This window comes from Chiloscyllium punctatum, chromosome 16 (assembly GCF_047496795.1).
Source record: "Chiloscyllium punctatum isolate Juve2018m chromosome 16, sChiPun1.3, whole genome shotgun sequence".
Taxonomy (NCBI): Eukaryota; Metazoa; Chordata; class Chondrichthyes; order Orectolobiformes; family Hemiscylliidae; genus Chiloscyllium; species Chiloscyllium punctatum.
In genome coordinates, this window is record NC_092754.1 from 36,796,466 (window position 1) to 36,823,920 (window position 27,455).

The 27,455-nt window shown below is 42.5% G+C and overlaps 1 protein-coding gene across 3 annotated transcripts in view; it reads left to right on the forward strand.

The window, feature by feature from the left end:
- The window catches only part of ajap1 (adherens junctions associated protein 1), a 367,197-nt gene extending 361,788 nt beyond the window's left edge, over nucleotides 1-5,409 (forward strand). For all 3 annotated transcript variants that reach the window (XR_011962715.1, XR_011962714.1, XM_072586729.1), the window contains one exon: nucleotides 3,838-5,409. Coding sequence is in view for 1 of the 3 variants with exons in the window: in XM_072586729.1 (XP_072442830.1) it covers nucleotides 3,838-3,859 (22 nt within the window). In the remaining 2 variants the exon portion in view is untranslated. The remainder of the gene's footprint in view (nucleotides 1-3,837) is intronic.
- Nucleotides 5,410-27,455: the final 22,046 nt, after the last annotated feature.

The window sequence follows — 27,455 nt, forward strand, 5'->3', positions numbered from 1 at the left end:
GAACATTGGTGTCACAGTGGCTCAGTGGTTAGCACAGCCACCTCACAGCACCAGCGAACTTGGTTCAATTCCAGCCTCAGGCAACTGTCTGTGTGGGTTTCCTCCAGATGCTCTGGTTTCCTCCCACAATTTAAAGATGTGCAGGTCAGGTGAATTGGCCATGCTAAATTATCTATAGTGTTAGTGCATTAATCAGAGGGAAATGGATCTGGGTGGGTAACTCTTTGGAGGGTCAGTGTGGACTTGTTGGGCCAAAGGGCCTGTTTCCACACTGTAGGGAATCCATTCTAATCAAACAGTTAAAAGGAAGGAAAATTGATGATTTGCAAAATGGGGATGATGCCAATGGCCTTGGAAGCCATGTAGCTTACCAATGGTTTCCCCACTTGGATAACCATTGGGAACACATCTCATGACGAAGAAGGATATAAAAATAAAGATATCACTGATTTTGATATTGGCTTTTGAAAAGTTTACTCTGCAACTAAATATAGTTTCATCTGTTCAAACAGTAGATCTGTTAAAATCTATTAATTAACCACTGGTAACTTTGAAGGCCCCCAAATTAACAAACAGCTTCCAGACTGTAGGAGTGACACGTGCCTGAAAAGATTCACAAAAGAAAGATGGTCCCTTATCAGGAGAAATCACCAGAAACATATTTTGAAATAAATAGACTCTGCAACACAGTAGAAGTGGGAGGGAAGGAAAACAAAGCAGCATTTCTGAGACTGAGCTTCTAAGAATCAGGACGAGCTTTTGACGCGAAACTTGAAAGAAGGAAATGCTGTGAAGTGGGACTGGAAAAGGCTTTTGCACAGGGATTTCAGCAGAGGAACAGGCCACTTGGCCCAACTGCTCCATGCCAGTGCTCACATTTTGCACAAATTTCCTCCATCTCTCCCAATCAGTATTAAATTTCTGATGTTTTCTCCCTTGGGTCACGAAAGCACCGTTATTTCCTTAGAAGGCTGAAGAAACTTGGCATGTCCACAATGACTCTTACTGGTTTTTATAGATGCACCACACAAAGCATCTTATCCAACTGCTTGGTATGACAACTGCTCTGTCCACAAGGAATTACAGAGAGTTGTGAACACAGCCCAGTCCATCACAAAAACCAGCCTTCCCTCCATTGACTCTGTCTACACTTCTCACTGCCTTGGAAAAGCAGCCAACATCATCAAAGACCCCGCCCATCTCTGTATGCTCTCTTCCACCCTCTTCCATCAGGCAGAAGATACAAAGGTTTGAAAACACGTACCACCAGGTTGAAGAATCGTTTCTTCCTTGGTGTTACCAGACATTTGAATGGACCACCCATACATTAAAGTTGATCTTTCTCTGCAACATCTCTGTAACACTGTATTCTGCATTCTGTTCTATTACCCTGATATACTTATGTAAGGTCTGTGTCTGGATGGCATGCAAGATAATACTTTTCACTGTATCTCAGTACGTGTGGCAATAATGAGTCACATCAAATCATCTGTTTTTAACTGAAGTATGTCGCGGTTATTCACCTCAAATTGAGTGAGGCTGTGGAGGGATTTGTTAGGAGCACATTGGAAGAGAGAGAGAGATTATCGAGGAAAAGATTTTTATTGTGCAGCACAAGAAATGGACAGCAGTGTTTTGAATGAGCTGATGGACAGCTAAGGTCCAATTTTAACGTTGGGTGATGAAGGAAAATATGAAGCTCGAGTGAGATACTGGTACAAAGGAAATGAATGGATATGGGGAGACAATGGATTTGAGGTCAAAGATCTGTACTGAGCACATTGATTTGGGGCTTGTGAGGTTAGATATCGAGAGGTTGTTGAGTCTAGATCAAAGAGGCATTGACGTTGAACAAGGGGATGATTATTTCGAACTGAGATGAAGAGAAAGTGCTTCACTCAAACGGTTGTAAATCTTTGAAATCCTCTATTCCAGAAGCACATGGCTGTTCCATTGTCGAAACCACTTAAGGATACAATAGAAAACTATTTAGTGTCTTGAAGTATCAAGAGATACAGGTAGCTAGCAGGAAAGTGAAATTGAAGCTAAAATCAGACATGGTTGCAATGCATGTCTAGCAGGCCCGATGGGAGCCTACTCTGGTTTGGGGTGGCACAGTACACTGGTTAGCACTGCTACCTCATAGCACCAGAGACCCAGGTTCAATTCTACCCTTTGGTGACGCTCAGTGTGGAGGTTGCGCATTCCGTGGGTTTCCCACTGCGTCTGCGTGGGTTTCCTCCCACAAACCATTAGGTTAGGGTGGATTGGCCGTGCTAAATTGCCCATAGTGTCCAGGGATGCACAGAGTAGATGGGTTAGCCATGGGAAATGTAGGGTTTTAGCAATCGAGCAGGGGGGGGGCGAATCTGGGTGGGATGCTTTTCAGAGGGTCGGTATGGAGTCGATGGGCCAAATGGCCTGCTTCCACACTGTATGATTCTACGATTTATGTTGTTGATGGAAAATTCGAACTTGGGTAATTCTCAAATGTTTTGGCTCAAGAACTTTCTTTTTTCAAGTAGTTTAATGGTCATGGATTCCCCATCTTTGTGTTTTTGCAAGAAAAATACTTTCCACTGTAATTTTGGATACATGTGACAATAAATCTAAATCTAAACCCTGACACCGTTTTACTCATAAATTGAAAGTGCTGCATTGAAACAGTTCTCATAATGCTTTACAGAAAATAGGTATTTACTTGTAAATACCAGTGAAGTGGTTGCAACCCTCTTGTCCATCTTGTCCCCTCCAGTTTGTTCATTATATGTGACTGAGGCAGTCTGCTCCCAATTCCAGACTCATGCCAAGTCCTCCACTGAAGGACTGGGTAACTGGAACAGACCCCACTCCCCACAACCCTGATTGCTGTTCCCAGTTTGAGAACTCTCGATTACGCTATCAGTGTCAATTAGTAGGTTACCCAGAACTTTAAAAAGAGGTATAACTTGCAAATAATGCAGACTGATCTGATGTTTCTTGTAAACCTCAGGAAGCTGCTCCAATGCATTCAATTCCAAGTATTCCTATACTTCTAATATGGCTTTTCTCCCCTTTGGCTAACCATGGAGACAGTGATGAGACTTGAAACTTAGGGTTGCAGAGATGAATATTCTGCCTTGGAGTGAACAGGAAGTGGAGAGAGGTGATTAACCAATTACTACTTAAGATCAGTGTCCAATGCAGATGTACTATAAAAGTCTTACTTTTCAAATTCCAGACTGTCTTTTTCAAGTATTTAGAACCTTTCACTGTGACATAGTTTCTGATCAAGGCCACTCTCTGGTTTTCCTGCTATGCTCCCACTCAGTTATTCTGCTGTAACTTCCCCACTCCCTCTGGATTCCTAATTTGTTTCTTTATTAGTCCCTTTCTAAACCCCTTCTGCCTTGTGACAAGTCATCCTTTAATAGTTTCCACATGCCTTTTAACCTATCCTCTCCTTTTCTAGGACCCCTCTTGACTCTGCAACTGCGAAAATGCCGGACCTCTCCAACGTAATCCGGTTCCAGTGAAAGATCACTGAATGGAAACATTATCTGTTTTCCTTCTCTCTCTCCATCAATGCGACCTGACCTGCTTTGGCTCTCCAGCAATGTGCATTTTTACCCCTTATTAAGTGCAGCTGATACTTAAAACAAAATCTATTGCCCATCAGCTGTACTTTGCGAATACTGAGAGAGTTGCAGACTCTCATTCAGTGTGTTATTGGAGCAGATTAATGGAATGATCAATTGAAATAGTGATCATAAAAAAAATGGTCTTTGCGCTTTGCTGAAATTCCATCTGCCTAATTGTCCTTTCACAAATTAAAACTTTGTTTTGTTTTCTTTCCAGGATTCCACTGGTGAATCTGTAAAACAAAAACACAAAGATGTCAACATTTTTTTGGCACACCCGTGGGACAGGGAGTGAGCAGAACCCTTGTTTATTTTTTTAAACGAGAATGAGCATTATTTTATGAAGAAGCCGGAGAAAATAAGGAACGACTGCCAAAGGATTGAACCTTTTTACTGGAAGAGGGAGCAGCGTCACGGGTGAAGACAAACACACACATGGCAGTCACATTTCGACAAGACTTGACAACTTTTCAGAAGTGTCTATAGTGGAGATACAATCTCATAAACTGGGATCCACTGCCAACAGTGCCATTAGATGCCACGTTCTTAGAGACTACAGGCTGGTACGATCCATGAACAGAATTACACTCTTGAAGAAGCATTTAATTTTTTTTTTTTGTCTGAGAGAAATAGTATTGTTTCTTTCTGAAAACAGGACCTACTCAGAGCCGACAGTTCCTAAAGTGGTGTTTGTTGCTTAAGATTGAGATTGAAGGCAATGGTGAGAAATAGGAATGCAGCAAGTTCCGTTTAAAACCAGAGTGTATATCCTGTTTAACAGACTTAACCCTGTAGATGTCACATTTATAGTTTCCTTTCTAATCACCCTTTATTCCTGAATTTGCCCATAGAGTCAAAAAGGTTGAGCCTGTGGGCAGAGGAGGAGGAGAACCAGGATTCTGGACTTGCATTCACCTCCCTATCCAAAGTTCTCTCCACCTCAGCATAAACGATCCAGAATGGAGCATTACCTATACTTTCTTGTAAAGACATTGTCGAGCAAAGTTGCTATGACAACAGGTTTGTTCTGGCAGCACACTAGAAGCAATGCATTCAATCAGGACACTTTACTGCTCATGAACCCCAGAGCTATTAAAAAAACTAAATTAAAACAACTGCGGGACCCGGTGCATTTCCACTCTACTCAAGAATGCTTAATGTTTACCACATGAAATAAAGCAAATGAGTATGGTTAAATCAAATTCTCTGAAATTGTCACCAATTTGGCTTTTGGTAAGAGGTCAAGAACAAATAAGCTGGCAACCATTTTAGAATTCATCTTGTTAAACAAAATGTACACTCAAATGGTGGAATCTGTGTAACTGATTGTCTTTTCACATTACCTTGCTGATTTTACCAAGCTGACAAAAAGGCAGAGAGAATCTTATCCCTCGAAAGAGCAACAGACTTTTATAATTTCTACAAAACTGTTTTCTGTCATTTTTTTTCTTGAAATGGTGTTGTGCAAATACTTAGAGCCGTGAACACAGAAATCAAAGCATCAAGCACACAGGGTAAGGATCTGTGTGTGGTCAATGTTGACTGAATAACACACGCTTTGCATTGTTTTTGTAGTACACCAATGCTGTTTATTGTCTTTGAAATGGTTCATAGCCAATGACAACTGTGGGTTTTTTTAGATTACATGAATATATCATTTTAAATTATACTGTAAAATAAAATGAATTTCAGTTCAGCTACAGGGAGCGTCTAGAAAGGAATGAGTGAAGCTTAAACATGAACAGGACATTTGTTCTCTAAATGGCTCCTCATTAAACATTTAAAGCCAGTTCAATCTCTTGGAGTTGGATTTAATACGAGCATTTTCTTAGGGCCTTTTCTCTTTTCTGACTTTCTCCTTTCCATCCTAAAAGACAGTGTGTTCCCAAGGCAACCATTAATCTCATCCATGGCCTCAACCAAGTCCTCAAAATTGGTATATCAACAGGCCATGCAACACTGGGGACAGTGGTCTGTTCTTGCTCAATCCCCAGGTTGTACACTATGGGCATTTTGGTAGCAGAAACACCAGCTAATATTTTTATACCTGCCAATGCATATAGGGGCTGATACCAATTGTAGGAAATCTGAAACTCTTTCCTCCCTCTCCCACCCCACCGGCAAAAAAAATCGGCCAGTTGAACATGTCAAAGCTGAGATTTCTAAATTCTTGTTAGATAAGGTTATTGGTTGTAGAAAGTGTTAAATATGTAGAACATTTCAGATCCTGAGAAACTATTGATGATTCAACCCTCAAAGTCATGTAAAACCCTCAGAAGTTGCCCCTCACGTTATCCCCATGAACTGCTACCAACAAAAAGCACAAATTGGAGTACTGTGGGCAACAGCCATTTTTAGTCATCTGAAGGGACTCTGTTGTCCCTAGCTGCAGGTTCCAATAGGCTCGAGGAACTACATTGCCCCTAATTGCAGGCTGAGCTCTTGTGTACTTACAATTAACAAACAAGTTATGATTGTGAAACTTGGGGATATTTTTGACCGAAATACAACAGAAGCAGAACAGGAGAACTCTTGGGTGGGAGTCTAAAGATGTAAAAATTAGGAGGGGGCTTGGCAACATACCTGATCTGATTCCAACCTTTTTAAGGCAGGTAAGCAAGTTTAGAACCACTTCCCTTAAACCTCTGGTGTGGAAGTGGAGCAGCTATACACCCATCAACTGCCCAAGTAGTATTGATGCCGTACTGCTGAGATTTCCATGAAGACTCAAGGCAATTAACTCTAAATACTGGTATTTGAAGCGTTCAGTCCAGCACAATTCAAATGTTTCCGAGGAGCACACTGAGGGGGGAGGGTCCATTGTTTGCAACAAATAATTTCTTTCAGGGAGCAAATTTGGCTCAAATGCAGACCTACAGTAATCTGCACCTGTTCATAATAAAAGTTTGAAAATCTATGACATTCTGTTTCATCTTGGAGTTTGCTGTTTCTTTATTAGAAACACGTTCCCACACAAGCTCAGAAGGAGCTACTCAGATGATTAATTATTTGCCATCCCAGTGAGTCATCACACTGTGAGAGAAGCTGTTTCAGACAGGATTCAGACAGATCTTTTTTAATTGAATAAAATATTGTGGCATTTCAGTTAACGGACCCCCCTCTTTGCCTCAACTCATGACTCAGTGATGGTGACCAGCATGTTGCTATGGGACAGACATGGAGACCATCCCAGGTTAGGTTTGTTTTGTATTGAGTGGGTAGAGAGGCAGTCAGATGTCAGCTTGTGTGGCATAGTGGTGGTGTCCCTACCTCTGAGTCAGGACTCCAGGGTTCAAGTCCAACCTCCTCCAGAGATGTGTACTAATGTCTCTGAACAGGTCGATTAGAAACATCCAGACAGGCAGTAAATTGCTGCACTAAGGTCAGGTAGGGAAAGCTAATTACTGTTCAGCAGTGAAGACAACAAATGTTGGAGATCACATTGTGTCAGGCATTTTCGATGGAAAGAGAACAAGGTGATATTTCGAGTCTAGATGACTCTTCAGAGCTGACGTGAATCGTAGGAGGGGAAAGTGAGGACTGCAAATGCTGGAGATCAGAGTCAGGAATGCGGTGCTGGAGAAGCACAGCAAGTCAGGCAGCATCCGAGGAGCAGGAGAATAATTGTTTCGGGCATTCCTGATGAACGACATATGTCTAAAATGTTGATTCTCCCGCTCCTCAGATGCTGCCTGGCCTGAATCGCGGAGTGGGGCAGCATATATGCAATAGTTTTGTGGTGGGGTGAAAAGCCGGGACGTTTTGATATACTGGGGGAGAAAGATTGATATAGCAGATTGAGTGATCAGAGTGTGAGCAAAGCAGAACAATGCTGTGTCTAACTGCCAGTACAGTCAGTCCCACTGGAGTGGAGGAGAGGAGAGAGGGCGTGATGATAGAAGACTTAGCAAGTAAAGCTGAAAGGAAGGGAGTGGGATCACAATCTGAAGCTGTTGAACTCAATGTTAAGCCCAGAAGGTTGCAAAGTGCCTCGCCTGAAGAAGAGATGTTGCTTCTCCAGTTTGCATTGGGACATTGCTGCGTGCCGAAGACAGAGCTGCTCCTACGTGTTGGTCAACAATTCTGCGTTAAAGGTTGTCATGTGGGTGTGCTTAGGTTTGACCAGGTTAATCCCATCTATAATCCACTCTAATTAGATGGCTGGTCTTGTACAGCAATTGAATTATTACCTTTTCAAGATCGCACTAAAGGGCATTCTGGAGTTATGGAATGAGGCAAGAGAATATGTGACCTTAGTAGGAGAGAAATTTAGTGATGAGCAAAATTGGCCATTTTTCAACCAATTACCTTGGTCGTTGTGAAACTCATGTAAGCTTTGTCTTAATGACTTACGATTTCCCATGATGCTCCACCTATTCTCAAGGGGAAAAACTATGGAAACCCCAGAAAACTACATCAATGCCATTTTTCTTGTTTACTGCAGCCCATAGGTTTTTGAAGACGGATAGAACCGCCCTTTCAGAGTTTCACCCCCACAGTGTTTTGGCTTCATTGCTGATGTATAACATTGGCATGTTGCCTTCAGTGATCAAGAATGCAGTTATTACTTTCAAACCATGTGCTGTTTAGAGCTGATGTCTTTGTAGACGCTACACATAAATTGTATCAATGCTATAACATTACACTACACCTTGAGGGTTTGCAGATTTGAAGTTTCACATTGGAAAAGGCTGCCTTTTCCCTGTTACCTATCATCACGACCATCCTGCTGCCCCTCAGATGTGTAGTTTGTACCAGGAAGTGCCAAAAATAGGAGTGTGGCTTTTGGCCACAGTCACTACCATGGTTTTTATTTTACATTTTGGAGGTTTTTGGTGTAGGGATAGAGAGTGCAGGAAAACAGCATGGATGATGAAAGCTGGAGACTGAGTAAGGGTCAACCAAAACAAAAATAGTGTCTAGATGGCACCAAATTTGGATCTGGGTGCCTTGAACTTAGGAACAAGCCGGATTCGTAAATCAATCTGTTCATAAAGGTTTAATTGCAATGCAGACATGACTGAGGCCTTTGCAATTCTAGTTGACATGGTGTCAATGTAGCAAGCATCACAAAACTGGCCTGACATTTTTTTTGTGTACGCTAACATGTAAATTCATTAACACACTGACAATTGTTGGATGAGGTCTTTACAGGGAGGTGCACAGTTGCTTTTAACTCACTACTTTCAACGATTTTGTCTCAACATCTTCCCATATGGCTGCCACCTTTCACTTTCACATCCCTAAGGTATTTTTTATCACCCCACACCCCCTTCCGCAGATGCCTGTAAGTGGGCTCTTTTAGAGAACAAGGGCTTACATTTTTCTTTAATTGCCTGGGTGATTGGAATAAATTTGTCACTTAATTGGGTAAACTCCACTTGTCACCTTACCTCACCCATTTTACCCTCCCCAGGCGAAGCTGAAAATCTAATCCATCACTTTAAAACCGAAGAGGAATGTTAAAAACAAGGCTGATATTTGAACATAAAAGCTATGGAAATTCAACTTAATCTTGATAACCTCTTTGCTTTTATGTTGTTCAACGCAAGTTAATGTAATAATAGATATACATCAAAGTTACATTTCAAGACATCCAACCAATTTCAGTCCTAATCCAGGAGAGGACCATCAATGGTATACTGGAAGCCACTTTGTTTGTTATTAGTGTGGAAACCCAGAATTCCATGTTTTGGAATTGTCTTTCTCATATTGTTATTGAAGATATTGATAAGGAAAATGGTACTTGCAAATATAGCGCCTCTCCATAATTAATCCTGATGGAACTCCTTAAGACATAAGAATAGACCTGCAGCACAATGCATTAGTTACCATTGTACCTGTATTTATGTAGGCAGACTGTTACTGAGTTTAGGAATAAAAAGACTGGTGTGAAAGTTTGTGAAGGATTTTGAAAACATTGACTTTCCATTTTGTTTAAACAGGGTTGCAGATGTGTACACATGTGATATCTCTCAAGGTCACTGGGTAAAGAGGTGGCAGAATGACAGTGTTAAAATTGGGGAGCTTGATTAAACAGATTGATGGTCATAATGGACAATCCTTAGTGTTGAAGAAATGAACACGTCATTATGCAAGATGGCTGACTCACTACACAACCTATTATGCAAGGGAATCTCTCACAGTAGACAGTTCATTCCACAGGTTCATCTGTCCAACTGGAAAATGCATTTCACAATGAATCTGACTCACTGCATTGTTCCCAGGTGATTCCTCTGACTGGATAAGGTGTTGTAACAAAGATGGGCATTCCGCTGGGAGTTCTTCAGACTGAAGTGTATGTTGCACATTTCAAAGGGACTCCACATGGTGCTTAAAGCCAATTTGCAAACTAACTTACCCAGGGAATTGGATGGAGATACTCTAAGATTACTCACTCAGTTGTGGATCTGAATAACTATAATTGCTGAGGGAAAGCTAGAAAGAAATGGTGATACTGTACCAATATGCAGTCAGCTAATAGAGCTGGAAAGACATGGTTCCAACTTGGGCTGAAATGGGTTCTGAAAATTTCCAGAGTAAAAGTAACTCAAATAATGTCCAATGGGTTTATTTGCTTTGGCAGTAAATACTGCTTGACATTGTATTAATGAAAACCAGCAATTATTTTCCAAACTTGTATCGAACACCATTTTTCGTCATCACTGAATACCTCTCCTGCATCTTAAAACTGCAATGTATGATTCTAAAAACAGTTTAAAGTGATGTGCCAGTTACTTAATAATTGTTTTATCCTTTTAGTTCACAAAAGTGACGTGCTTTGTGTAAAATCTGACCTATGAGTTGCACCTTCAAACTGGTTTGGTTTCTGAAAGTAACAGAGTAAATTACGCACTTGGCCAACTTTTAGATTTTTGTTAACTTAAACAGAAAGCAGTAATCTGTAAATTTAGAGATTACCAGCAGTTACACTTTCAATGTGCTCATACCAGATGGATTTGTTTGCTAGTTTAAATGAAGGCACTGTCCCATATTAAAGTAAAATTCCTCTGTCCACTATGTTAACAGTTCCAAACTTTCTTGAAATAGTGTGGAGAGACAATATGACTGGGTACACCTACAAAATGGGCAGGCAATCTCTACTTTTACAGAAAGAGGCTCATATAAATGTGTGATTTAGAGTTTAAATTGAATGCTAATTACTGGGGAGGAAGAAACCTTTGCTGTTGCCATCTTTTCTATTGAAATCAGCAGCACTTTTTGGTGAGAGAGATAGAGAGAATATATATATATAAAGAAACATATACATACAACTTCCAGTGGGAGCAAAAGTACATCTTCTTTCTTAAGAGAACAGTTTCATTGGGGAATGGATTCTATTTTGTCACTGCTGTAATTCTGAACTGTGTGTTTTGAATGCACTGTAAACGCAACCTGTGCCAATTCTCTTGTGTAAGTTTAGTACTCTGATGTTGCTATTAAACCTGTTTAACAACAGCTTATTGCTTTTTTGATTTTCTTCATATGATTACCAGGGCTCAAGTTGCAAGACCAACATAACAGGCTCCAAAGCCTAAAGTTACAATATCAGTCAAGAAATTGTGCTTGGAATCTAAGATTAGATTAGATTCCCTACAGTGTGGAAACAGGCCCTTCGGCCCAACCAGTCCACACCGACCCTCCGAAGAGTATCCCACCCAGACCCATTTCACTCTGACTAATTGACCTAACACTCTGGGTCAATTTAGCATGGCCAATTCACCTAATCTGCACATCTTTGGACTGTGGGAGGAAACCGGAGCATCCAGAGGAAACCCACGCAGACACAGGAAAAATGTGCAAACTCCACACAGTCACTCAAGGCTGGAATCAAACGTGGGACCCTGGTGCTGTGAGGCAGCAGAGCTAACTACTGAGCCACTGTGCCACCCCATTAGTTTTCAATAATCTGAAGGTTATGGCAAAGAAGGTTGAGGGAGGTGAGGAAATGCAGTGAGGGTCAACTTCATGGCATCATGAATGGTTCTGCTGCTCAAGATGGGAGGAAGAAGAATGGCAGTGGAAGGGGATTCAATTGAAGAGGAGCAGATGGACATTTCTGCATCACAAGGAAGGTTCCAGGATGTGATGTTGCCTGCCTGGTGCCAGGTTCAGGCATGTCACTGAATGGCTGCAGGGCATTCTGAAGGGGGAGGGCAAACTGACAGAGATAGCAGCAAATATTGCTACCAACGACAATAGGTAAAAACAAGGACTGCAGATGCTGGAAACCAGAGTCTAGATTAGAGTGGTGCTGGAAAAGCACAGCAGATCGGGCAGCATCTGAGAAGCAGTAAAATCGACATTTCGGGCAAAAGCTCTTCATCAGGAAAAGAGGCAGGGAGCCTGAAGGGAGACCCTCCTCTCATTTATCAGACCAACGACAATAGGAAAAGCAAACAAGGAGAAGGCCCTGTAAGCAGAATGTAGGGACCTAGGAAGCAGGTTAAAGGACAGGTCCCAAAATGGTAGTAACTTTTGGAATACCTCTGCTGCCATGAAGGTGAAAAGGAACAGGAGGTTAGTCCAGATGAATGCATGGTTGGAGAGACGGAGCAGGAGCAAGGGCTTTAGATCGCTGAGATTTTAGGATCATTTCTGGGGGCTGGTGAGACCTGCACTGGAATAGAACCAACATTATTACTGTGAGGTTTGCTGCTGCTGGTGGGGAGGGAATTTGGTGGTGGGGGGTTGGGGGGGAGGAATCCAGAAAGACTGCTCAGCAGGGGGAGATAAAAGGCCAAAATTAGAATTGACAGCAAGCGAGTCATTATAGGCCTGTTAAGACACGAGGGAATTTGGCAAAGTTGGATAGTATTTATTTTAATGGAAGGAGTGTGACAGATGAGGCAGATGAGTTGTGGGCACAAATTAAAACCTGGGATTGCGATGTTGGTGCTGTCCCTGGCTGAGAGTGGGGGCAGGATTGTCAGCTCAATGTTCCAGGATATAGCGTCTTTAGGTGAGATGGGGAAGGAGATAGGAGAGGAATGGGGCTGTTGCAATATTGATTAGGAAATATATTACAGCAATAAGGAGGGATGGTATCTTAGATTCCTTAAATGAAGCCATCTGAATAGAACTTAAAACCAAAAAGGAACAATCATATTGCTAGGAGAGTACCATTAGCCCCTTAAAAGTCTGAGAGAAATTGAAGAGCAGATATGTAAGCAGATGTCAGGGAAGTGCAGAAGTAATAGGGTAATGATAGTAGGACATTTCAACTTTAATTGGCATAGTCATAGTATGAAAGGTTTAGAGGGAGCAGAATTCTTAAAATGCATACAGAACAACTTTCTAAGCTAGTACGTAAGAAGGCCTTACAAGAGAAGGGGTGGTCCTGGCCTCAGTGTCACCGGGGGAGCATTTTGCTACAGAGATCATAACTCTGCTTGATTCTAGATTGTTATGGAAAAGGACAAAGGTGGGCCTGAAATCAAAGCTCTTGGGGAAGGCCAATTTTAATAAGATTAGGTATGATATTGTCAGAATGGACTGGGAGGAGATACTGTGACAGAGCAATGGGGCACGTCCAAGAAGGAAATACAGACAACACAGAGCCCATATGTTCCAATAAAGATAAAGGGTGCAGCCACCAAATCCAATGAAGCCTGGATATGAAGGGATGTACAGAATTGGATGAAGATAAAAAAGAAGCCCTTTTTATAGATTACTTACAGTGTGGAAAACAGGCCCTTCAGTCCAAGTCCACACCGACCCTCCGAAGAGCAACTCACCCAGACCCATTCCCCTACATTTACCCCTTCACCTAACACTACGGGCAATTTAGCATGGCCAATTCACCTAACCGCCACATTTTTTTTTGACTGTGGGAGGAAACCCATGCAGACACAGGAAGAAGGTGCAAACTTCACACAGCAGTTGCCCGAGGCAGGAATTGAACCCAGGTCTCTGGTGCTGTGAGGCAGCAGTGCCAACCGCCTTGTGGTAAATACTGAGGAGTCAAAGAGCAGAAGCACTAAAGAGTACAACATCTGCAAACAAAGCTGAAAAAAGAAATTAGGAGAGCAAAAACAAGGCATGAAAGAATAATGACAGGTAAAAGGAAATTGTAAATTATTTTAACAGTACATCAAGAGTAAAGGGATGACTAAGGAAAGAACAATGCCCATGAAGGACAGCAGTGATAATTTGTGAGTGGAGCTAAAGGGTACCAATAGGCTTGTAAATAAATGCTTTGTGCCAGCGTTCATTAGTCAGAGGGATAATGCCAGTATAGAAATCAGGGAGAAGGACTGTGATATACTTAAAATAAATTAGAATAGGCACAAAGGAGGTTCTGAGTCATTGGTAAGATTAAATAAGAACATAAAAATTAGCAGCAGGAGTAGGCCATCAAGCCTATCAAGACTGCTCTGCCAGTCAATAAGATCAGGGCTGATCTTTTCATGAACTCAGCTCCACTTACCCGCCTGTCCAACATAACTCGTCATTTCTTTACTGTTCAAAAATCTATCTATCTTTGCCTCAAAAACATTCAACAAGGTAGCCTCAATTGCTTCACTCGGCAGGGACCTTACAGTAGATAAATAACCAGAGCCAGATGAAAAGTATCCCAAGTTGTGGAGTGAGGCAAGAGAGGACACTAACCAATAATTGTCAATTCCTCTCTGGCCACAGGAGTGGTGCCAGAGCACTGGAGGTTAGTCAATCTGTACTGTTATTCAAAGAGTGAGCAAGTGGGAAACCAGGAAACTACAGGCCAGTCAGTCTAACCACAGTGGTGTGGAATCTATTGGAAGCCATTCTGAGGGACAAAATTAATTTGCACTTGGAGAGGCAGGGATTAATCAAGGTCAGCATGGTTTTAAGGGGAGGGGAATATCTGACCAACGTGATTGAATCTTTCAAAAAGGTGACCAGGTGTGTTGTTGAGGACAATGCATTCAATGTAGTCAACTTGGATTTCAGCAAGGCTTTTGATAAGCTCCCACATAGGAGATCAATAGCAGAGATAAGAGCCTGTGGGATCCAAGAAATTTGGCTAATTGCCACTTAGACAGTTATGGATCCAATGAGTAGAAGGCAATGGCTGACAGACGGTTCTGTGACTGAAAGACTGTGTCCAGTGGGATTCAGTTGGGATCGGTGTTGGAATACTTGTTGTTGCACAAATGACTTAAACCTGACTCTAGGAGCATTGATCAACAAGTTTGTGAGTGATGTGAAAATTGGTGAGGTGATGAGCAGTGGTTAGATTACAAGAGCATACAGGCAGAGTGGTCAGAAAGGCTGAGCAGTGGCAATTAGAAGAGGATTCTGGGCAATCCAAGATGGAGGATGGGAAAGATTTTTGGCTGTAACAGCTGCTCCTTTATTGAGGTATTTGAGGTGTTGGAGGTGATTTCCTTGAATTCCAGGAGCAGCAATTACTGTTTTATATGCTGTTGCATTGTTTTGGAACTTGGAAAAAAGAAAAGTCAAAACAACAGCAGTTTTAAAAGGGAGAACAGCAGTTTTAACAGGGAGAAGAACAGACAAAGGAAGCACATGGTGAGGTCAGTGCAGGAGAGAGAGAGAAGGAAACTGACACAGCAGTGAACCTGCACAGTTACTGCCTTTGCTGTTTGAATTCATGTATCGCTGGACATCGGAGTGCATCTGGGAAAATTAACAAACAGTGAAATTCACAACTAATCTTGAAGGAACTGTTTGGGAGAAGTTCACAACACAGAATCAGGTAAGTGTATTGTTTTTAAGTGGGAACTACAGAAAGTCTGCAGCATTGAATAGAGTGGGTTCTTTCTTGATTATATGTTTTTTGAGATATGTCTCTTGATTAAACTTAAAATATAAGCCATAACTATTAGTTTAACCTGAGGCAATGTTTTGTAGAGGAATAAGATAGTGTTATTTTCTGGGTCTGTAGATTGTGAAGGAGCAAAAATGGCCTTTAGTAGAGTGATATGCGCTTCTTGTCAGATGTGGGAGTTTAAAGAGAGTTTAAGAGTTATTGTGGATTATATCTGCAATAAATGCTTTTGGTTGCGAATCGTATCAGATCAAATGGATTGGTTGGAGAGACAGATAGGAGCGATGAGGAATTTGCAACAGCAACAGTATGTGATGGATGGCAGTTATAGGAAGGGGGGAAAGTCTCAGATACAGTCATATAGATGGTTTAACTCCAGGAAAGGTAAGAGAGATAGGCAGCTAGTGCAGGAGCCTTCTATGGATTTACCCATTTCAAAGAAATATGGTGTTTTGGAAAATGTAGGGGGTGATACATTCTCAGGGGAACGTAGCACGAACAGCCAAGTTTCTGGTATTGAGACTGGCTCTAATGCAATGAGGGGTACGTCGGGTTCCAAGAGATCAATTGTGTTAGGGGATTCTGTAGTCCGAGCTACAGACAGACGTTTCTGTGGCCAGCAGAGAAAAAGCAGAATGGTGTGTTGCTTCCCTGGTGCCAGGATCAAGGATGTCTCAGAAAGAGAGTGCAGAATGTTCTCATAGGGAGAGGGGCCAGCAAGAGGTCATTGCCCACATTGGAACCAATGACATTGGAAAGGAAAAGGTTGAGATTCTGAAGGGAGACTACAGAGTGTTAGGCAGGAATTTAAAAAGAAGTTCCTTAAGAGCAGTAATATCTGGATTACTCCCGGTGCTACGAGCAAGTGAGGGCAGGAATAGGAGGAGAGAGCAGATGAATGCATGGTTGAGGAGCTGATGAATGGGAGAAGGATTCACATTCTTTGATCATTAGAATCTCTTTTGGGGTCAAAGTGACCTGTACAAGAAAGATGGTTTGCACCTAAATTGGAAGGGGACTAATATACTGGCAGGGAGATTTGCTAGAGCTGCTCGGGAGGATTTAAACTAGTAAGGTGGAGGGTGGGGTGGGGGTGGGGGGTGGTTACCCAGGGAGATAGTGAGGAAAGAGATCAATCTGAGACTGGTACAGTTGAGAACAGAAGCGAGTCAAACAGTCAGGGCAGGCAGGGACAAGGTAGGACTAATAAATCACACTGCTATTAGATTTAAAGTAGTGATGGAAAAGGATAGACCAGATCTAAAAGTTGATGTTCTAAATTGGAGAAAGACCAATTTTGACGGTATTAGGCAAAAACTTTCAAAAGCTGATTGGGGGCAGATGTTCGCAGATAAAGGTACGGCTGGAAAATGGGAAGCCTTCAGGAATGAGATAATGCGAAATTAGAGAAAGTATATTCCTGTCAGGGTGAAAGGGAAGGCTGGTAGGTATCGGGAATGCTGGACAACTAAAGAAATTGAGGGTTTGGTTAAGAAAAAGAAGGAAGCATATGTAAGATATAGACAGGGTAGATTGAGTGAATCTTTAGAAGAATATAAAGGAAGTAGGGGTATACTTAAGAGGGAAATCAGGAGGGCAAAAAGGGGACATGAGATAGCTTTGGAAAATAGATTTAAGGAGAATCCAAAGGGTTTTTACAAATACAGTAAGGACAAAAGGATAATGAGGGTGAGAATAGGGCCCCTCAAAGTTCAGCAAGGTGGCCTTTGTGTGGAGCCGCAGAAAATGGGGGAGTTACTAAATGAGTATTTTGCATCAGTATTTACTGTGGAAAAGGACATGGAAGATATAGACTGTAGGGAAATAGATGGTGACACCTTGCAAAATGTCCATATTACAGAGGAGGAAGTGCTGAATGTCCTGAAATGCATTAAGGTGGATAAATCCCCAGGACCTGATCAGGTATACCCGAGAACTCTGTGGAAGCTAGAGAAGTGATTGCTGAGCCTCTTGCTGAGATATTTGTATCATCGATAGTCACAGGTGAGGTGCCGGAAAACTGGAGGTTGGCAAACGTGGTGCCACGCTTTAAGAAGGATGGTAAGACAAGCCAGGGAACTATAGACCAGTGACGTTAGTGGTGGGCAAGTTGTTGGAGGGAATCCTGAGGGACAGGATGTTCATGTATTTGGAAAGGCAAGGACTGAATAGGGATAGTCAACATGGCTTTGTGCATGAGAAATCATGTCTCACAAACTTGATTGAGTTTTTTGAAGAAGTAACAAATGCGATTGATGAGGGCAGAGCAGTAGATGTGATCTATATGGACTTCAGTAAGACGTTTAACAAGATTACCCATGGGAGACTGATTACCAAGGTTAGATCTCATGGAATACAGGGAGAACTAGCCATTTGGATACAGAACTGGCTCAAAGGTAGAAGACAGAGGGTGGTGGTGGAGGGTTGTTTTTCAGACTGGAGGCCTGTGACCAGTGGAGTGCCACAAGGATTGGTGCTGGGTCCTCTACTTTTTGTCATTTACATAAATGATTTGGATGCGAGCATAAGAGGTACAGTTAGTAAGTTTGCAGATGACACAAAAATTGGAGGTGTAGTGGACAGCGAAGAGGGTTACCTCAGATTACAACAGGATCTTGATCAGATGGGCCAATGGGCTGGGAAGTGGCAGATTTTGGGAAAGCAAATCTTAGCAGCTCTTATACACTTAATGGTAAGGTCCTAGAGAGTGTTGCTGAACAAAGAGACCTTGGTGTGCAGGTTCATAGATCCTTGAAATTGGAGTCGCAGATAGATAGGATAGTGAAGAAGACATTTGGTATGCTTTCTTTTATTGGTCAGAGTATTGACTACAGGAGTTAGGAGGTTATGTTGCAGGACAGGATATTGATTAGGCCACTGTTGGAATATTGTATGCAATTTTGGTCTCCTTCCTATCGGAAAGATGTTGTGAAATTTGAAAGGGCCCAGAAATGATTTACAAGGATGTTGCCAGGGTTGGAGGATTTGAGCTATAGGGAGAGGCTGAACAGGCTGGGCTGTTTTCCCTGGAGCGTCGGAGGCTGAGGGGTGACCTTATAGAGGTTTACAAAATTATGAGGGGCATGGATAGGATAAATAGGCAAAGTCTTTTCCCTGGGGTTGGGGAGTCCAGAACTAGAGGGCATAGGTTTAGGGTGAGAGGGGAAAGATAGAAAAGAGATCTCATGGGCATCTTTTTCACAGAGAGGGTGGTACCTGTATGGAATGAGTTGCCAGAAGAAGTGGTGGAGGCTGGTACAATTACAACAAAGACATTTGGATGGGTATATGAATAGGAAGTGTTTGGAGGGATATGTGCTGGGTGCTGGCAGGTGGGAGTAGATTGGGTTGGGATACCTGGTCGGCATGGACGGGTTGGACTGAAGGGTTTGTTTCCATACTGTGCATCTCTTTGACTTTCTATGACTCTAATTCAATCTGGATTAGTTGTGATGTGATGCACTCGGGCAGGACAAACATGGCAAGAGATTACATGATGAACAGTAAGACTCCAGGAAGCCGCGAGGATCCGAGGATCTTTGGTGTGCATGTCCATCAGTCCCTTACAGTAGTAGGACAGGTGGAGAAAATGATTAAGAAGACATATGCGATTCTTGCTGCTATTAGCTGAGGCCTAGATTATAAGAGCAGGAAGATTATGGTGGAACTGTATAAAAAGTTGGTTCAGTCACAGCTAGAGTATTGTGTGCAATTCTGGAATCCACATTATAGGAAGGATAAGATAGTCCTGGAGAGGGTGCTGAGGAGATTTACCAGGATGTTGTGCAAACTGGAAAGTTTGTTATAAAGTGCGAGTGGATACACTGAGTTAGTTTGCCTTGGAGCAGTGGAGACTGAGGAGGAATGTGATTGAGATGTATAAAATTATGGTGACCACAGACAGGGGAAAAAGGAAAGGAACTTTTTCTCTTGGTGGAGGAATCAAGGACCGAGGGGCATAAATTCAAGCTAAGGAGTAGCAGCTTTAGAGGGGATATGAGGGAAAAAGTTCAGAGGGTGGAACTTGCTGCCAAAAGGGTGGCAGAGAAAGAAACCCTCATAACATTGAAGAAGTATTTAGATGTGACTTGCACTGGCAAGACATACAAAACCATAGGGCAAGTGCTTGAAAATGGGATTTGAGTAGTTAGGTCGTTGTTTTTAAGTGGTACAAACTTGACAGGCTGAAGGATCTTTCTCTGTCCTGGAAGTCTCTATAACTCTTCTGGGAACTTGACAAAAGAATATATTTACAGCAAGAGACTGTATTTTCAAAGCAGCAAGAATGTGATGGGTGGCATTTTAGGAACTTGGAAGGAATAGAAGAGGAAAAGTTTACAGAAATGCTATTGACTGTAATTTTGATAAAAATGATACAAAAGCAATAAAGGTGGTGACAGGTGGTATTACAGTACTTCACAATTTTTGTACACACTGATAACTATTAAATTGAAATTCAAGCTTCCAATTATTAGCTTAAAGGTTGACAAGTCAAGATTTCATTTTTGTTAAAAAAAAACTTTCAGTCTGTCAAATGATTAAAAAAAATGATTGATTCAATGCCATTTTCTTGCAAAGGAGACTTATACTCTAAAGTTTAAGGATAAATAATTTTGTCATTAACCTTTCCATCTTCCAAAAGATTGTTTTCTTTCTACTTTCCAAACTACTGTAACTTCTATTGCTAAATCAGTCCTCCACTGTGAGGGATGTATTGTGAATATCTTTACCTAGTTCCAATGCAGATAATCTTCCAGTCTTACTGAACATGAATCCATTCACATTCTGCATAGTGAATAACAGAGTTACCATTTTCTCTGCTTAAGGTGCAGACCTGGCTAATAATTAGATTAGATTCCCTACAGTAGTGAAACATGCCTTTCAGCCAAACAAGTCCACACTGACCCTCCGAAGAGTAACTCACCCAAACCCATGTCCCCACCTGATATTTAACCCTGACTAATGCAAAATGTTACTTGTTTTCTTACTCTTTACCTCACTGCAGACTACACAAGGCCCAGCCTGTCTGTAATATTCTTGGACTTACAAGAAGGCCTGGAGATGGAACTCAAAATGGCTCTCTCTATCGCTTCCTGTGCCAACAAGAAAAAACACATTGTACTTAAGTGGAAATGTTAATTAATTATCTTTAATCATAACTCTCTTTTCATTTTTGAATTTCCAGAATAACTGTTTACAACTTGATGGCTATAACAACTCTTTGAGATTGAGAGACTTAGGCCCAGAATTTTGCAATTATAGAGACTTGGAGAAACCATTAAAAATGAAAGGAAGTATCCAGATTCAGAATTCCTATGCCCAGTTCCAACGCATCCTATTTTCACTGGTGAGAGTGAGGAAGGGAACAGAGGTGCATTCTGACTATCAAATGAGGGAAACCCAAGCTCAATAATACCATTTGAACTCAGCTTTGAGTTCAAAGCAGATCCTAGTTTTGCGAGAGCAAGGTTGTTATACAACAATGTGAACTTTTTCATAGAATAGACATAATTACTGATGAAGGGGAGGAACTGCATTTCTGGATATGAGTTGAAGAAAAATAAGCCTAAGCCAGGAGTTTCAAAAGTTTTTTGTTGACATATCCTTCAATGCTAACATTGCAAAATTACTGTTGCTTGACTGCTATCCACAACCTGCCATTATCACAGTGGGGGGAGGGGAAGAGACCCATCGACTGTGATTGACAGATGAAAGAGTTTGCTGAGGGAGTAGCTGACTTTTATGTGGATTTACGAATGCAAGCATTTGTTTTTATAGGGATTTAGTCCTTAAGTGATTGAAATATACTGTGCAGTTATTCATGAATGAGACTTTTTTAATAAAGTGAAGTGTGCGATAGATATATAAATGTTAGCTTTTTTGATATCTGCATGGTTTCTGAGCCCTGATCACAGTGGGTGAATTTGAATTTGCAGGTTAGTGACAAAGGGTCAAGGGTGAGCGGCATGAGTTGGTCTGGGGCTATACAAACTATGGCACTGGGGACTGCTGAAGAAGGAGGAAACAACTACAGCAGGACATCTTCACTCTGGTGCAGTTATTCACTCAAGCTCTCTTATGATTGAGAAGGCCAACATATCCTGTGCCCTCCTAATTCCTCATAAAACTCCACTGGAGCTTGCTAAGGGTGATAGAGCTAAATAAAAGTACGAAATAGTGATTGAGTAAAAGGCCAAACAGACTGCAAAACAATACTGGAAATCAGTGAGCTTCATTCAATATACCTCCAGCCAATTTCATGCACCAGTTTTGTTGGGCTTTACAGGGAGATCCAGTATTCAACAGGTTTTCATTAAATTTTTCAGTTTAAATTTGCAAGTCAACAGTGGAGCAGGGCTTTAATCATTACATTTGCTGATGGCGCGGATTCTATGGGGCATTTTGAAAATTCAGTTCAGATTGTAGCTCGGTTTGTATAGTATATTTGCCCCAAAGTGATTCACCATCCAGACTTGGAAATATGTCTCCATTTCCTCAGTGTTGCTAGATGAACATGTTGGAACGCCCTCTCTAATGCCATTTTGATTTTGATTTATTGTTGTCACATGCACCTCGGTGCAGTGAAGTTTGGTTTTGTGTGCATAGCAGGCAGATCATACAATATAACGTGTATTAGGGTAATAGAACAGAGCGTGGAATACAATGTTACAGCTGCAGAGAAGGTGCACAAAGAGCAAGATCAACATGAAGTTTAAAATTTGAGAGTTCCATTCAGAAATCTAATAACAACAGGGAAGAAGCTGCTCTTGAATCTCTTGGTATGTGTGTTTAAGCTTTTGTATCTTCTGCTTGACGGAAGAGGTTGTACGAAATTACAACTGGGGTGGGTGGAGTCTGCCTTTCCGATGCTGTCAAAGTGTAGATGGAGTCAATAGGTGAAAGGTTGGCTTGCGCGATGGTCTGGGCTGTGGTCACAACTCTCTGTAGTTTCTTATGGTCCTGGGCAGAGCAGTTACCATTTGAAGCCATGATGCATCTGGATTGAATGCTTTCTATGGTGCATCTGCAAAAATTGGTAACAGTCTTTACGGACACACCGAATTTACTTAGCCTCCTGAGGAAGTCTACTGTGCTTTCTCTATTTACTCCAAATGGACTACAGCAGTTGAAGAAGGCAGCTCAGTATTACTTTCTCAAAAGCACCTAGCGATGGGTAATAATTGTTGGCCAATCCAATGATGCCCACATCTCTTGAGTGAGTAGAAAATTAGTAACTACCCAGGAATAATTTCATCTGTTCCTGCACCAACCTGAAAGGTAGACTCTCCTGCTGACTGACCTGCTGCGCTTTTCCAGCGCCACACTTTTCAACTCTGACTCTTTAGCCTCTGTAGTCCTCATCTTCTCTCAACCACAGGAGAAAGTGAGGACTGCAGATGCTGGAGACCAGAGTTGAAAAATGTGGTGCTGGAAAAACACAGCAGGCCAGGCTGCATACGAGGAGCAGGAGGATCGACGTTTCGGGCATAAGCCCTTCTTTAGGAATTTTTCCTGAAAAAATTCCTGAAGAAGGGCTCATGCCCAAAAAGTCGAATCTCCTGCTCCTCGGATGCTGCCTGGCCTGCTGTGTTTTTCCAGCACCACATTTTTCAACTCTTCGCTCAACCACACTTGAGCAGGCGTGTTAAAATCGGGGCTAGTTCCAACATGCCATTTGCAGATGTTCTCGTTAAGTGTTTATATTTAATAGCAAAGCAGCCCAAAATTGGGTCTGAACTAAAAGACAAACTTGCATTGATATAACACCCTTCAGTATCTCAGAACATTGCAAAGTATTTCAGAGCTAACGAAGCACGTTAGAAATGCAATCACTGCTCTCGGTATTTTTCTGTTCAACCTGTTCAGAGATGTTGTTGAACACCTCTGGACCAGGTGGGACTCAAACCGGGGCCTCCTGGTTCAGAGGTAGGGCCACTACCAGAGTACCACACGAGCCTTGTCAATCACCCCTACAATACAAGGAAATATGGCAGGCAACTTGTGCACAACAACTTCCAATGAACATTTAATGAGATAAACAACATTAATCTGGTCTTAGATATGAATTGAATGCTGGTGAGTGAGTTATTCTTCACTATATTGTGCAGACACCCGATATGAACAGAGGATCTTGGGGTCTGTTTTCAATTTGGGAAATATAGAGCATCAAAATTCCCTGAGATCTGGTAAATGTAACAGCAAGAACACTTTTAAAATATGTCATCCCTGTCTGTTGTGAGGTTGAGAGGCCAATTGTTTGCAGGAGTTCTTGGCCATTGACACCAGGCCACTGGTAGAGAGCAGGAAATCAAAGGCTTTGTTGGGTGTTGGACAGAAGGAGTGGGTGGGGTCAGAATAATAGAAGGGTTAGTGGAATCCAGGGGTCTGTTAGTTGACAGTGCATGCCTCTTGGGGCTTCAGGGGAGGATAATGGTGGGGAGAATGGAGGCTTTGATCAGACAGCAAAATCAGACACCCAGGGCAAAGATCAGATAGGTTACTGGAGAGATCGAAGTCTGGAAAGAGGTATTGGAAGAGTTAGTGAGGGAAGATCGGAAGGGTCCCCGGAGGATTTGGGGAAGTCAAGGCAGGAATCCCACTGCAGCTGCTGGTGAAGCAAGTAGATTGGATCCAGCAAGTAAGTGGCAACGCAATGGCCATCTAGAGCTAATGGCCTCCTCTTTCGCCCAGAGGGCCTTCTGCCCAATCCTGCTGCTCGGACCTCCAGTCAAAATGGTGACTCATTCTGAGGCAGCAGGCTTCATTGTAATAGATAAGTGACTAAATCACCTCCTGTCATTAGACTGCTTGCCCAGCAACTATTTCACCTTTGTTAACATCAGAAGTGCGTGGGTCGGAGGCCAGCTGAAACCAGAACTCCTTTCCACCTCACTGCCACGTCATCCTCCAATTCCACCTCTCTGTCCAACCCTGAACCTCCCAAAATCCCCTCACCCTTCCTACGTATCTCATTAAAATGGGACACCTCACTCAGTACCACACTGCCATGTCAGTGGATTGATGGAAGGTTCTAGAGTGGGACCTAGCAACCTGCTGAACCAGAGGAGGCCATACTGGCATGGAGACTATGAGCCCAGACAATGTGTCTACAACCAAATGTTGAACAATTGAGCTTAAAGTTGGCATTAACCTTTACATTTATTCCACATTCATTGCTTCTTTGAGTATAATGTTCCCTGAATAAGGAGAAAGTGAGGACTGCAGATGCTGGAGATCAGAGCTGAAAATGTGTTGCTGGAAAAGCGCAGCAGGTCAGGCAGCATCCAAGGCGCAGGAGAATTGACGTTTCAGGCATGAGCCCTTCTTCAGGAATGAGGATAGTGTGCCCAGCAGGCTAAGATAAAAGATAGGGAAGAGGGACTTGGGGGAGGGCGTTGGAAATGCGATCGGTGGAAGGAGGTCAAGGTGAGGGTGATAGACCGGAGTGGGGTTGGGGGTGGAGAGGTCAGGAAGAAGATTGCAGGTTAGGAAGGTGGTGCTGAGTTCGAGGGTTGGGACTGAGACAAGGTGGGGGGAGGGGAAATGAGGAAACTGGAGAAATCTGAGTTCATCCTTTGTGGTTGGAGGATTCCTAGGCAGAAGATGAGGCGCTCTTCCTCTAGCCGGGTCAACAGTAAAATCAGAATGGCTCACCTTCACAGTGGGCAGTGAATTAGGCAAGAATTGGGTTCCTTGAAAAACTTTATTCTTATTTTCAACAGTTCATTCAGTTAAACTCACAGCAATTAATCTTTCGTTTTTACAAAATGCAGTCATTCACAGCTCAAACAATGGGAGATCTTAAGGAGCCTTTGCCTAATATGTAACTCAGCCACAGTTGCAGCAATTCAATAAATTCAATAAATAGCAAGTTGAATAAATCTTGTACCCTCTCCTGTGATGAATTTGGTGACTGAGGGCTATATAATGAGGTAGAAAGATGCTGGAGAACTCCACTACCCCCTAGCGTCTAGTACAATGAAGGTGGTGGAGAGAGCCATGGACAACTTGCCCTGGTGATTGGAGCTTCCAATGACCATTAATGCCCATCCCACCTGTATTTACCCAGCACTGGGCTGAGGGCATGTCATGCTGGGAGCAAACCTGGGGACAGGTGGGGGAGGGTTGGTGAAAGCCATCCAATTTGTCCTGTTGCTGACCTTGTCCCTGTGATCCACGCTCTGCAAAAGCACTGCCAACATGCCAACATTCTCATTTGCCTGTCCCATTTCTCTGTCTGAACCCTTGGGTGATTATGGCAGCAGGAGCTGCAACTCACTGCCTCTCCTCAACATCCTGCCCGTAACTGCCTGGCAGCTCGCAGAGAGTGGCACTTCCAACGGGTCTCCTAGTCCTTGACAATGGTGGCTTATTGGTTAGCACATCTGCATCACAGCGCAGGGTCCTGGGTTCAAATCTACCCTCAGGCAACTGTGTGGAAATACACATTCTTCCCGTGTTTGCATGGGTTTCCTCCCACAGTCCCAAGCTGTGCAGGTTAGGTGAATTGACCAGGCTAAAAAACACCTGGTGTCTAGGGATGTGCAGGTCAGATGGTTTAGCTAGAACTGCAGGGTGATAAGGTTGGGAGGTGGGCCTGGGTGCGATACTCTTCAGAGGGTCAGTGTTGACTTGATGGGCCGAATGCCCTGCTTCCACACTGCAGAGATTCTATGATTATATGAGTGCCCACAAAATGCTTTGTGTGTAGATGATGGCATCCTGTGCCCATCCTGTATGTACCTTTCATGTATGCCCATTCTGTTCTACTGGTCTCTGGGAGACTTGCATTTATGTAGCACCTTTCTTGACCTCAGGATGTCCCAAACTCTGCACAACCCAATGAAGCAATTGTTTGACAAATAGTCAAATTTAGTCAGATTTAATGTCGGAAATTCTTGGAAGGAGAAGCAAAGTGTGCTTGACTTTCTTTAAATGGGAAGTCTCTGTCATCTCCCTCACCTAAGCAGTATTTATTTTTAATCCTTTCAGGGGATTGAAGTTTCCCTGGCTGGGCCAGTATTTATTCAGTGACAGTGAAGGAATGGCGATATGTTTCCAAAAAAGGGCAATGAGTGGCTTGGAAGGGAACTTGCAGGTAATGTTGTTCCCATGTATCTGCTCCCCTTGTCCTTCCACATCAGAAATGGTCGTGGGTTTGGAAGGTGCTGTCTAATGCTCATTGGTGAATTTGTGCAGCACATCATATATTGTATAAACTACTGCTACTGAGTGTCAGTGGTGGTGTGAGTGAATGCTTGTGGATGTGGCACCAACCCAGCAAGCTGCTTTATCCTTGGTGGTTTCAAGCGTCTTGAGTCTTGTTTGAGTAGCACCCATCCAAGGAAGTGGATTTTGAATCTTGTTTATTCACCCACTGCAGATAACATTCATGTTGACCTTCAATATGCAGTGAATCAGTTTGTATTTTGAGCAAACACCATCGATAGGACCACAGGAAGATATTGTGGATTTTTCATTTCCCTTTAAAGAGAGGCCAGGTGAAGCAATTGCAAAGGATGAAGGAGATCTGACAGAACATCATTGCTTGCATTCATTTGTACTTTCAGGAAAGAGTGGAAGAGGATGAATATACCATTGATAATTGGAGCAGAGGATCCTGAATCTTCCTTTGCTCTTTGATGAGAGTCCGAAGTCAGCCAACACTAGGTTATAGTCCAACAGGTTTATTTGGAATCACAAGCTTTCAAAGTGCTGTTGGTGACTTGACAAAGGAGTAGCGCTCCAAAAGCTTGTGCTTTTAAATAAACCTGTTGGACTATAACCTGATGTTGCCTGACTTCTGACTTTGTTCACTCCAGTCCAACACCAGCACCCCCACATCTTTGTTGTGAGTGTTGAGCATGCCCATGATAGCCCCATATCTCCATTGACAAGGACAGTGTATTGTTGAAGAATATCTCAATATCACAGGAACACCAGTTAAGGACATAAATATCCTGAGCAAAGAAACTCACAGAAGTGAGGCCTCTTCTGGAGTACTGTGTCCAATTTTAGTCACCCTGTTATAAGAAGGATATTATTAAGCTGGAGAGGGTTCA